The sequence below is a fragment of the Peromyscus californicus genome, unplaced genomic scaffold, assembly GCF_007827085.1.
Source record: "Peromyscus californicus insignis strain IS unplaced genomic scaffold, ASM782708v3 Scaffold_12__1_contigs__length_115047231, whole genome shotgun sequence".
Lineage (NCBI taxonomy): Eukaryota > Metazoa > Chordata > Mammalia > Rodentia > Cricetidae > Peromyscus > Peromyscus californicus.
This window is the reverse complement of record NW_026294413.1, coordinates 108441803-108454218: the sequence shown is the minus strand read 5'-3', so window position 1 is coordinate 108454218 and position 12416 is coordinate 108441803. Positions and strand designations below refer to the sequence as shown.

At 41.2% G+C, this 12416-nt stretch overlaps 1 protein-coding gene across 10 annotated transcripts in view; it reads left to right on the top strand.

Moving 5' to 3' along the window:
• Window positions 1-8728, top strand: part of Atxn7 (ataxin 7) — a 157446-nt gene extending 148718 nt beyond the window's left edge. For 6 of the 10 annotated variants that reach the window (XM_052734091.1, XM_052734089.1, XM_052734090.1 and 3 more), the window contains 3 exons: window positions 1247-2225; window positions 2992-3058; window positions 4719-8728. In XM_052734091.1, coding sequence (XP_052590051.1) covers window positions 1247-2225; window positions 2992-3058; window positions 4719-4828 — 1156 coding nt within the window. In that variant the 3' untranslated portion in view covers window positions 4829-8728. Of the gene's footprint in view, window positions 1-1246; window positions 2226-2736; window positions 3059-4718 lie in introns of all 10 variants that reach the window. The other 4 variants (XM_052734096.1, XM_052734094.1, XR_008217204.1 and 1 more) reach the window with 3 other exon arrangements.
• The last annotated feature ends 3688 nt before the right edge of the window (window positions 8729-12416 follow it).

Here is a 12416-nt window from a genome sequence, read left to right as displayed (position 1 = left end):
TGCTAGCAGTGAAGTCACATGGCAGCATTTCAGGCCGCATCTGTCCCTTGACTGGAGGGGAGACTGGATCAGCCAGGGTCCCTGCATCCAGGCTAAGGTAGGATGGTCTGGACAGAGTCTTTGCTGGCCTATTGTATTATTTTTAATAGGTGCAGCTCTCATTTGACTAAAATGGCTTCATCCCTTGGTTCAAGCAGTTGTCATCTTCCAGCTTCCTCTCTTGTCGGGACCAGAGCCCTTGCCCTTATGTTCAGCTGTTACCACCTGGATTTTATTACTGCTGTCAGGCTCATTAGGTTTTCTTTTATGCTGTCACATTTTAAAAACTCAGCGCTAAAATAAAAGGGGGATGTCTTGTGTTTGACTCTCCAAATATATCTCTCATCCCATACTCAATACTTTGCCCAGACATTACAAACATAATAATAGTTCCTTATACCACCCAAACAAAGTCTCCTGTGCAGTATCCTGGCCAGTAGTCACACCTGCCTATTGCTTAATTAACTCATCCTTGCTTGAATTTCTTCAGTGTTGAATACTATATGGATAAAATGGTATATAAGCTGTTGGTTACAACATCTTCAAAAGAGTAAATGATTTGTAGTCACATATTCAAGTCACCTCCAGTCTCACAAAGTCTATCACCAGGGGTCCTTGAGAGACCATAAGCAAGGCATGATGGTCAGGGCAACCTTTTTTTTTTTCTTAATTTTATGTGCATTAGTGTTTTACCTGCATTTATGTTTGTATGAAGGTGTCAAATAACTTGGAGCTGGATTACAGACAGTTGTGAGTTGCCATGTGGGTACTGGGAATTGAACTTGGGTCTTCTGGAAGAGCATCCAGTGTTCTTAACCACTGAGCCATCTCCCCAGCCCCCGGGGCAGACTTCTTAAAGTGTGATGAGTTGAAACTAAAGTGATGAGCAGAGACCAGAGCTAACTGCCGTGGCCCAGACAGAGGACATGCAGGAGTTCTTGCACTATGGCATGTGCTTGGGGTATAAGAAAGATCAGCAGTGGAGGTATGAAGCTAGAATTGTAACAGGAGTGAGGCATACACAGTGTTTCCAGAACTTCAGGAAGCATAAAGAATTGGAAGGAAAGATACATCAGGATTGGGTTTGTGTTTTGGATTGATCTTTGATAAGGGTATGTTTCTCAGTGCCAAAGATAATTGGGTGCCCATCTGTAACCACCCATGGCCAGCTTTGTTAATTATTACCCATGGTATCTCCTTTTTACAGGAAAATCCCACCGGTGCCCTGTAGCACATCACCTGTTTCTGCCCGTATTCCTCACCGGACAAATTCTGTGCCGACATCACAAGGTGGGATCAGCTATTTTGCAGCAACCACTGTCTCTACATCCCCAGTTCTGCTGTCATCCACCTGCATCTCCCCAAATAGCAAATCGGTACCAGCTCATGGAACCACTCTAAATGCACAGCCTGCTGTTTCTGGAGCAATGGATCCTGTGTGCAGTATGCAATCCAGACAAGTATCAGCTTCATCCTCATCTCCCTCTACACCCTCCAGCCTCTCTTCAGTTCCCTCCTCCCCTCTGTCCAGAAAACCTCAGAAATTGAAACCTAGCAAGTCTGTAAGGCCCAAGGAGTCTTCTCCTAACAGCAGTAACTGTCACAATGCCAGTAGCAGTACCAGTGGTGGCTCAGGAAAGAAACGCAAAAGCAATTCCCCACTGTTAGTTCATTCGTCATCCCCCTCCTCGTCCTCCTCCTCCTCCTCTCATTCCGTGGACTCTTTTAGGAAAAACTGTGTGGCTCACTCTGGGACTCCATACCTGTCTGCAGCAACATCGACCCACAGCATTGGCCTCAACTGTGTGACAAATAAAGCACTCTCATTGAGCCTGCGGCACGAGCAGGCAGGACGGGGTCCCCCTGGTGTGAGCTCTGCAGAGTCCATCAAGAGGATGAGTGTGATGGTGAATAGCAGCGACTCCACTCTTTCCCTTGGCCCATTCATTCATCAGTCCAGTGAACTGCCTGTCAGCTCACAGGGCAGTTTTTCACACTCGCACACTCCTCTAGACAAACTCATAGGAAAGAAAAGAAAATGCTCTCCGGGCTCTAGCAGCGTCAGCAACAATGGCAGCAAACCTCCAAAGGTTGCTAAATTGCCAGCCATGAACAACGTCCACATGAAACACACAGGCGCCATCCCAGGGGCCCAGGGACTGACGAACAATTCCCTCCTCCATCAGGTAGGACGTGGACTCTGACCTTCTGGAGGTGTCTGCTGCCTCTTTCTTGGGGTCTTTTGCCAGCTTTGAAAACTATGCTTGGGTTGGTTGGTTTGCCCATAGTGGATGCCCAACTTTCATGGTAATCTTTAACAAAGGAAAGTCTATGTCCATCTGAAGGGAAACATCTCTACAGAATGTCTAGTACCTTTCAAAGATGTTAGTGAATAGATAAAGCAAAAAAGCAAATGTGCCTTTAGGACCTGAAGAAAGCATCAGGCATGACTGCAATGGCACAGAGCTGGTGTCCTGATGCTGTTAGCGAAGGGAGCAGGGAGCATTTTCAATCTGTGCAGTGATTCTAATATGTTCCCATGAAAAAAGCCAGGCTGAAACCAACTGATTCTAGTAAGCGATTACTTTAAACCTTTAAAAAAAAAAAAAAAGAGCTTGAAATATTTGTCATCTTGAGCAATTTCAGATAGTCTAGTTAAATTGCACCCATATTTTCTCCTCCTTGCTTTCACGGGAGGTGGGAAATAAAGATTCAGGATTGGCACAGCTGAAGACTGAAACCTCTCCAGGTCAGACTTTCAGAGAACATGTACTGTGCAGCTGCCCATCAGTAGGAGGCGGTTCACGGGGTGCATAGTCGTGCCTTGCTCGTGCTGTGTCTTCTCTGTCCCCAACCTTCTTGTTGGTTTCTTCTGACTGTCGCTCATGTAGTTTTCTTCCAGCTTCTTTTGCCCCAACTTCAGCTCATCTCTCATCTTATTTCATTCATCAGGATATCTTCTCTCCTTGCTTACGAACAGGAATTGCAGCAGCAGCACCCCAGAGCCCTGACTTAAAAAGTGAGGCTCTCTTTTATGTTATTTTCCCTTTTCCTCATCCTCAGAACTTAAGTACTTAGGGTTATTTCAGAAAATGCCAAGGTATTTCCTATTGTAATTTACTTTGCTCCAGTATTTGTGTGAATTGACAATGTCAAAATTAATGGGGGAGATATCTATTTAAATTCAAAGTAGCTGCTTAAGTTTGGCCTTTCGGAGTAGGAGTACTTGGGCAAAGGTGAACTTTGCTTTTGCTTATGTTGTGGTTATTCATATAGTTCATGTGGCAGAAGTACAAACTCAGCAAGAAAAAATATAGTCATCCCTCAAAACCCCCTCTGAGCGTGGATCCTGTGGGTTGATAGGATACAGGAGAGGTTGTGATATCAACTCCACGTTTGTAGCATAGTGCACAGTCTTCATTTAAACCGTTGGGCTTGTATAGACCTTCCTCTTCCCCACAAGTAACAGATGGGAGAGGTGGAGGGAGAGGTGGGTGTTGGAGGCAGCAGGGACTTAACAATGCTTATGGGAGACCTGGGAGTGGAGTATGGACCCACCAACATGGGACCAGTTTAAAGAGAAATTGCAGAGCTAGGCTTGGGTGTGAAATTTGCTCCTCCACCCCCTTTTTAAAAGTCTACTACAGCCTACATATCTGTTGGACAGTTTGGTTTATGATCTGCCAATTAATTTTCCCTCTGCCTTTTACTCCATATGAGGTTGGGGGTTGTTTACTAGGAAGATCCAGACAGTTCAAGTTTGGATTCTTAAAATCAATTGCAGCTCAAGTTTATGGTATAGAAAGATTCTCTCTGTTGAGGATGCTTTTGTCTTTTATTTTTAATTATACTTCACAAATTGTGGGGACCCTGTGGCTTGCAGTCAGAGGTAATATGTGAACCTTACATAGTGTTTTATCTGACTGGGAGGGATCTAAAGAGCTGCATAAAAATCTCAGAGGAACACATGGTTTAAGAGCACTTTAAAGGATACTGTCTCTAGAAGTGGACATGGTGACACGCATCTTAAATCGCAGCACTCGGGAGACAGAGGCAGGCAGTTCTCTGAGTTCAAGGCCAGCCTGTTCTACATACTAAGTTCTAGGACAGCCAGGGCTACACAGAGAGACTTTGTCTGAAAACAAAAACTGTTTCTAGAAAAGTAGAAACCCCACCTTGTTGTTTCCTGATGAGACGGCTTTTAAAATGGTGTTGCTTGGGCTGGCTGGTCTTTGAACACAGAAGGGATATGGGAAGCCCAAGACATGGCAATGAGTAGTAGTGCCCTCTCCCCCAGTCTGTTCTTGGCCAATAGGCCTTATTTTACCCCATGGGAAGGGCAGAGTTTCTTCCCTGTGCTGTGGGCAGTGCCTTGGTGTAAACTGCCACACCTGTGTGTTAGCACATGTAGTTCTGTTACAAATTAATATCCTAGAATGCCATCAAGGGCACAAATTTCAAAACACTTAGACTAGAAGGTAAACATGAGAGCTGGAAACCCAGGCAGCCCCCTCTTGTTGCCGGTTTTCCGAAGTAAGTCTTTACAGGCTGGCCCTGTGATGGCTCTCCCTGGCCCCAGCAGGTCAGTGGAACTTTAGTGTGAGATATCTTTGTGTAGAATTGGGAACACAGCATTCAGCCAGTTGCTTACATATTTCCTCACTCTCTCTTTTTGAAAGCCAAAGGCACGTCCCTGACAGCTGACAGTACCGCTGGAAGGAATAGTCCAGACGTTTTTGAAGACAAGTTACACCTCTACTCTGCCCTCTGGACCCCACGATGCCTTTGAGTCTCTTTGGAAACTCGTGTGGGCTCCAGGGTAACCTGTGGCTGTTTGACAAGGATTTCCTGAAGCTGTGTCTGTAGCCGTGAGTACTCACAAAGGACACTGGATCAAGTTCAGCCACCGGATTGCTTCATCAGTGTTAAAGTGGTCTGGACTGCTTGCTACCAATCTGTGAGAAGTTTTTGTTTGTGTTTTGTTTTCCTTTTTGTTTTTAACTTACAGCATATCATGGAGCCACTCTTGAAGTAGATTGGCTGGGCAAAAGAATGTTTTGGCAAGAGCATTCTGTCTCTTCCTCCTTTCTCTGCCAGAATTGTTTTTGAACACATTCTCACCTGTAGGTCACTCTCCAGGAGGTAGGCACTTTAACTGGAGACTGGAGGCCTTCCAAAGAAAGGGGAGCGAGTTGCATCCTGACTAGCCTCCTAGAGGATATCTGGCTTTAGATTTTTTTATAGCAGTGTTCAGGAATAGAATACTGATGTTGGTCAATGCATCATGACATAGTAGCCAAGCCCTTTCCAAGTAATGTGGGATAAGAAGCTTGTCAAGTTCTTCAAACTTAAGAACTGGTTTGAAGCTGCTCATAACCGGATATTAAGTTGAAAGTATCTCAGAAGCTTAGTTTTCATGGTACAAAAGCATGTGTGACAAAAGGAGAGAAATAAAGGACAATGAAGAAAAGGAAGACGGAGAGACAAGGAAAACTAGTTTTGGTGATGAAAAACCAGCTGGGACACCGGATTTGGGGAGGTGAAAAAAATCATGAAGTGGGGCAAACCTTACAGGATTTCCAAAGACACGGACTTCTCTTGTTAATGCATTCATGTTGAACAGTGTGTCAGAGTGGACTGATTGTCTTACTCAGTCTGCTTTTTAAGATTTGCCTTTTTAAAGTTATTATGATGTCCTTAAATATTTCCAAGGCATTACTCCCATTTCCTCTTTCAGAAATGTTTGGAGAAGTGTAGGTGTCGCTTTCAGGACTGCCGTCCTTGTGTGTGTCACAGCCCCCTTCAGGCCACTCGAGATTTGATGTGGATGCAAGTGGGCCAAGGAGCAGACACAGGAAGGGTGGTCAGGGAGCCTTGGATGTGCCCGTGGAGGGGGCAGCTTGAGGGTCAGCAGTGTTTACTCATGCACACCCTCCTTTCTCGTGACAGTGACAGCCATCTTCCTTCAGTGAGATGTAAATCCCTCTTAAGATTTTTCAGTACCCCACTCCCAAAGAATGTTTAACATTGCTTGAAAAGTTGTCTACCAGTGAATTTGGGGAGGATCTAGGGCCAGTACCACAGCTCCTGCACAGACAACCAAGTCCTCTGGCTTAGGAGAGTACACTAGAGTGGCCAAAAGAGTACAGTCCCCAGGGCTCTTCTCCTTGTCCTGGCCAGTGTCTGGGCAGAGTCCAGTCAGTGCATCCTTTCCCTACAGTTCTTAGGTAACAAACTTGAGTTTCAGGGAATTTCAGTCAACAACAGGTAGAATGAATAAATACTTGGTTACCAGCCTCATAATGTGAATTGCTACACTTACTCTTATTCTGTAAGAACACAAAGACTTTATGCAGATACTTTAACTATAAATTAATGTAAAATGTTGAATTTTTTAAGGGAGGGAAAACAGAATCTTATTCACTTATTATGCAATCAGTCAGTGAATGTTTTAAAGATGACGATAGAAGAAAGCTATAAGGAGAGAACATGGATGACCAGTGTGGTCAGGTTAGGAGGGACCGGTCTGTTGTTCATCCCAGTGGTGGGAAGGAGGTAGGAGGGGATCAGTTACATAGTAATTACTTGGTGACAAGTGCAATGGGGTGTGGGTAGAATTTATTCTCAGAGCCAAGGGGACTTGATGGTTATAAATTAAGTTGCTTTTAATGATGGAATTTATAGACAGGTCATGTTGTTCCGAAAGATGTGAATAGGAGCCACAATTGGAAGTTTATTCAGAATAAAGTAGAGACTTAGATTAGTGAGTGTTATCATTTGATTTCTTAGACTGGGGTTTTAATTGAACTTCATTATATCTCCAGGTAACACAGAGCCTCGGGATTAGAAAAAGCCATTTTGGATTCTGCCTGCCACAAACAGACATATTCTAAACAGTGCTACTAAAGTTTAGACTGTTCAGATATTTTATTTTCTCTGACAACTACTTTTTATGATGATGAACAGTTAAGACCATTTAAAATATGGGAGTACAAATATTTTTTGAATTAGATTAACTTGCAAAAACCAAATTTGCAGTACTTGGATTGTTTCTAGACAGACTTCGGTGTCAATTTAAAACTAAGATAATTTTTATATTCTTTCCAATAGAATTCATGACAGTTTCTGCAGTTTCTTAAACTTTAAAAAAAAAAAAGTGCTGCAATGATGAACAAAGAATTATTAAAAAAAAAAACAACTACTTTTGTATCTTTATTTTGGAATTTCTTGTTCTATTATAAATATGGAAGTATCCCTATTTCAGAAGACATATTTTGTTAAAAATGAATTGTACATATTTAAATATGTATTTTTGCACAGGTCTTTTTTTCTGATATCCTGTTTTGGTACAATTGAGATCATCTAGTATTTATTTATTAATTAATAAAAATAAATACCTTTTTATAATTTGAAGTGGTTCACTGCCAAGCCAATAGTTTAGAACCCGCTTCCTTTACAGTTAAGGGATGCCTCTGTTCTGTGAAAGTCTCTGTCCTTTTTAGTGTCTCTGGAGTGGATTCATGCAGATGAATTGGGCGTAGCTTCTCTCAGTTGCCTGATTTCCAGATAGACTACATGGAACTAAGTGACACACTGCTCTTCTTTTAGTTGTGCGTGCATGAGTGCGTGCGTGCGTGTGCGTGTGAGTGTGTGTGTGTAACACTCTGAGCACACTTGTGTTATTAGTATGTGATGTGGTTTAAACTAATGGGAAAACAAAACAAAACAAAACTGAAAGTGCCTGAACCTAGCTGAAGCTCAGACAGATTCTCTTTAAAGACTTGAATGCTGAGTTGAACTTCTGGAGTTTGCTTTTCCACCTAAATATTATTTCTAAAGTTCTAGGGGAAAAGTTAAAAGCCATCAAGGCTGGTAATTTTTTATAAGGGGTTTTAACATTAAGACATTTTGGTTCAGTCGTCTACCTGGCAATGGACTGCCCAGTGCCACCAAGGGTTATAAACTGTTGTCAGCCAGCAGCTGTTTTGTTACTCATGAAATACAGAGTTTAAGATAGGATATTTAAAATATTTTGTATTAAAAAAAAATACAAGAAGTACCTCTGAGAACATTGACAAAATGTTTAATTTGAAAAACAATGTAACTTATAAAGGCAGCTGTCTCCTGTAAGAGTTCTGTTGCCAAGGGGTTTCTTAATGTCTGTCTCCATTCTGTCCCAGGCCGGGGAAAAGTTAGGCTTTGAAAAATGATTGTTAAAAGTTTCATTGTTTAAAAGAAAATAATCATTTTTACATCTTATTGTAAAACATTTTACCTTTTCAGATCACTGAAATGAGCACTACATATTGTCAGTGTGAATGCAGGGCCTTGAAAGAATTTTGCTTTTTTTTTTTTAAGCTTGGTTATAAAAGCAATCCTCCTGTGTTAAAATGTGTGAATAGTTTGATAAATGTGTACACATAATCAAGAGCATCTCAGCTGGACTTTGTGTTGGCTGCTGTATAGAAATGAACAAACGTCAAGGGATAGAAAATTACTTTGGATATTTAAAAGAGAAGAAATATATAGTCTATTTGTTTTGTAACAAGTTTCTGTAAATAAAATAATTTATACTATTTATAAGAAAAAGTTGTGCTTTGCTTTATGAGAAATTAGTTTGTTGAACAAACATGTTATTAAATGGGCAATAAAATTAGGACTTCTCAATAAATAAGGTTGGCTGCATGAACTATTTTACATGTTTCTGCCTTGTTGTGGTACTAAGCCCTCTCACTTAGTACCTTTCCCATGAGCTTTACATCAGACATCTTTGCTTCAGCCCTCGTACAGGACAGGTGAATTCTCTAGAGACCTCACACTGCTTTGCCTTGGATGAAGTTCATCCCTGTGTAAGCAGACAGTGGTGTACCCTGAAGGAGATGGGAAGATGAAGAAGTAGTGCAGAGACAACATTCTACTTAAACCTGCTCCATTGTGAATTTGATGCATGTACTTAAGTTTGTGTTAGAGTTTTACCTGCTAGGGAGGTTTTAAATTTGGAGCTCACATAAGTTCTTCTTTGATATATTTTTTGTGCCCTCCCCCATTACTAGCCATACAAATTCATTTTCATTTTATTCAGAGTACAATATAATTGTATAGTCATTCTAAATTTTGTTATTGCTTAAAATAAAGGAAGCCACTCATTTAGAAAAATGCTTATATTGTACATGAACTAGCCAAACTGCACCAACCCTTCACTGCCTTGTCAGCTTTCCAGTTCCTTCTCTGGCTGGTTAGTGAGATGATGAGTGACAAATCTCCCTGTGGATAAATCCTCTCACTGAGGGTTTCTAGGCCATCAAAGAAGAGGCTCAACCACCCAATTACTTACCTTTGCTACTGCCTTTCTTTGAAGGTAACTTGACCCTGGATGGCAAAAAAAACATCTCAAGGGTAGAGTTAGCAGTTTTGGGATCTTGGCATATGGGATTTCACAGGTGGAAATGCAGAAATGCATTCTGTGAAGGAGCTAACAGAACAAAGGTGTGAGAAAATGTGGGAGATTATTCACGAAACTTGCTGGACAGGAGGTGCTGCTGATGGAGCTGTCATTGTTGGCTGTCATGAGCCTTTGTCCTCAGGAACATAAGGAGCAAGTTGACACTGATTTAGAGGTAACCACTAAAATCTACAGACACTTCCTGGGTCTGTGCAGCTGGCCACTTAGGTCTTTAGAGCAGCCCGGAAGTCAAAGGCATGCTGGACTCTTACTTCCCTATTTACTGCATTGTCAGCCTGTTTTCACTCTTCCCAATTCCTAATCAGAAGGTGGTTCCTGGGGCAGCAAGGTGGCTCAGTGGGTACAGGCACTTGCTGCCAATCCTGAAGACCTGAGTTTGATCCCCATAATATACAATTGTAAATTAAGACTTCTCCAAGCTATCTACTAACTATACATGCACCACAGCATGCATACATACACGTGTTCTTACATACAGAGAAATTTAAAAAAAACTACTCTTCCTCCAATCTTTCTTCTAAGGTCTTGATGTTCTTGTTGCTGTAAGCAGTTTAAGATATTGATCTTATACAGCTAGTTACTGGACCTTGTTATCCTCATTTAATATAGCCAAAGCTCATGGACCAAAGTGGATACTTCTAGAATCTCTTAGTGTCATGATTCCCCATCAGTCAAAGTAGATTTTTTCAGGAGGAGACTCAAACACTATTAATATTTTGCCTTAAAACTATCTCCATCACTTCTAGTTTGCTCCAGTAACTACTGGAGAGAGAATTGGGGTAGGAGGCACACGGGCGGACAGGACAGACTCCTAGGGCCAGTGTGAACTGCAAGCCTGCTGCAGTGAGCCAGGTAAGTGCTGCTGGGTCTCTGAACTGCCAAGGGCAAGAGGAGAAATAATTCTGGAAATCTTTCAGAGACCTTGAGGTCTAGTTATATGTTCATCGGATTTCTAGATTGGCCAAACCTACCAACTGATAAGCTTTAAGTGAAATGTGCAACCTGGGACAGAGAAGGAAGTACACAAGAGGATGAAGCTGCGATAGGATTACTCGAGTGGCTGCTGTCTGAATGGAACTGTAAAACAGAAATGGCGTTGTCTTATGTCATGGAAGTGGCTGACTGTATCTGGGAAAAATACGCAGTAGTAGTATGTGTGGTGTATTATTTTGTTCTTAAAACCATACTTTGATATGCCACATATTCAACATTCACCAGTATTAAAGACTACATTGTTTTAGCTCTGCACCAGTTTACTATTTACTTATTTTTCCTTCTTTTCTATTCTGTAAATGACCCTTAAGTTAGAAAAAGCAAACTCTATAAATTAAAGCTACCATAGGTGAGAGTTAAGAATTATTTGGCTAATATTTTTCTGATAGAAGCTGCTGATTTGCAGCTTCATGGGTGCAGTATAGAGAAAGCAAACTCATTTGCCAGAAGGGGCCATTATTTCGCATCTAGAATCTGAGTATGAAGACCATATAGAACTGTGAGTTCAAGGTTAATGTGACTAGGTGTGGTTGCTTGAAAACTCTTAGTGTCTAGATGGTGGCCATACTTTTTTCTCTCCTTAGAATATATCTAAAGGGCCCAGTGAAACTTACAGGTAACCAGTATGCAACTTTGTGGCATCAGGAAGCCTCCCTTGCTTTCCGTTTTAGTTTTCCATGGGACATAGGGCCATGAGTGGGGAAATTCCCTTCAGTGGCATGTTTTAAAATCAAAAGGCCAAGAGACAGAATATCAAAGCTGGAAATGACCAGTCTGTGTAATCTTAATAACAGATTTACATGTGTTGCAAGCTTTTAAGTCAGTTTCATGACATTGGTCTAGATGACTTGGTTCAGTAATAATGCTAGTGTAGCAGCAGCCTGTTAACATTCTTCACAGAAGCATGGTTCTATAAGTATCCAACTGAGGTTTGAGTGTAAAATAAGCCTCAGGAGGAACATGATTATAGCCCACTTTCTATAGATGCCGAAATGGAATCACAGTGATTTCTCTGGGTAGAGACAGACAGTACACAGGGAGCTGTTTCTCCCACATCTTATAGCCATATTTCAGAGATGTTGGGAGCTAGAGATGGCTCCATCAAGGATAACAGCATTTACTATTCTTCAGAGAACCCAAGTTTGGTTCTCAGAACTTACAACTTCCTATAACTCTAATTCCAGGGGAATCTAACAGTTACTACTGGCCTCCTGAATACAACCCACATACACGTGGCATACATTCCACAGATGTACATACATCCATACACATAAATAAAAATCTTTAAAGAAAAAATATTGAATTCTCGTTTTATTTTCAGCTCTAAGCTGACACTTGGAGGGTTTACTTGGAATTTATAATCTTAAACTATATAATAAGGCCTCCAATTTTGTATATAAATGTTATATGCAGATTGTGAACACAAAATAATCACAATGTTGTTTTTATTGTTTTGCAGAGAACTATTCCTACATTGTTCTAGAAGATAATTTTAAAGTAGTTTTTTTTTTTTTTTTTAAATCATGAAGCCCAGATTGGCCTCAAACTTCCTGTGTAACTAACAATGTCCTTGAACTTTTTTTTTTAAGATTTATTTATTAAGTATACAGTGTTCTGCCTGCATGTATGCCCGCATGCCAGAAGAGGGCATCAGATCTCATTATAGATGGTTGTGAGCCACCATGAGCGTGCTGGGAATTGAACTCAGGACCTCTGGAAGAGTGGCCTGTGCTCTTAACCTCTGAGCCATCTCTCCAGCCAAAGTAGTTCTACTTTTAAGTGCCTATATTTCTTTCTCAATGAACATTTATTACGTTTTATGAAAAAAAGAAAAGCATTGATTTCTTCCCCTGAAGGTTGGATTATTTCTGTTGCTACTAGGTAAAAGTTAAAACTGAGCACATTTTAAGCAAGAACAATG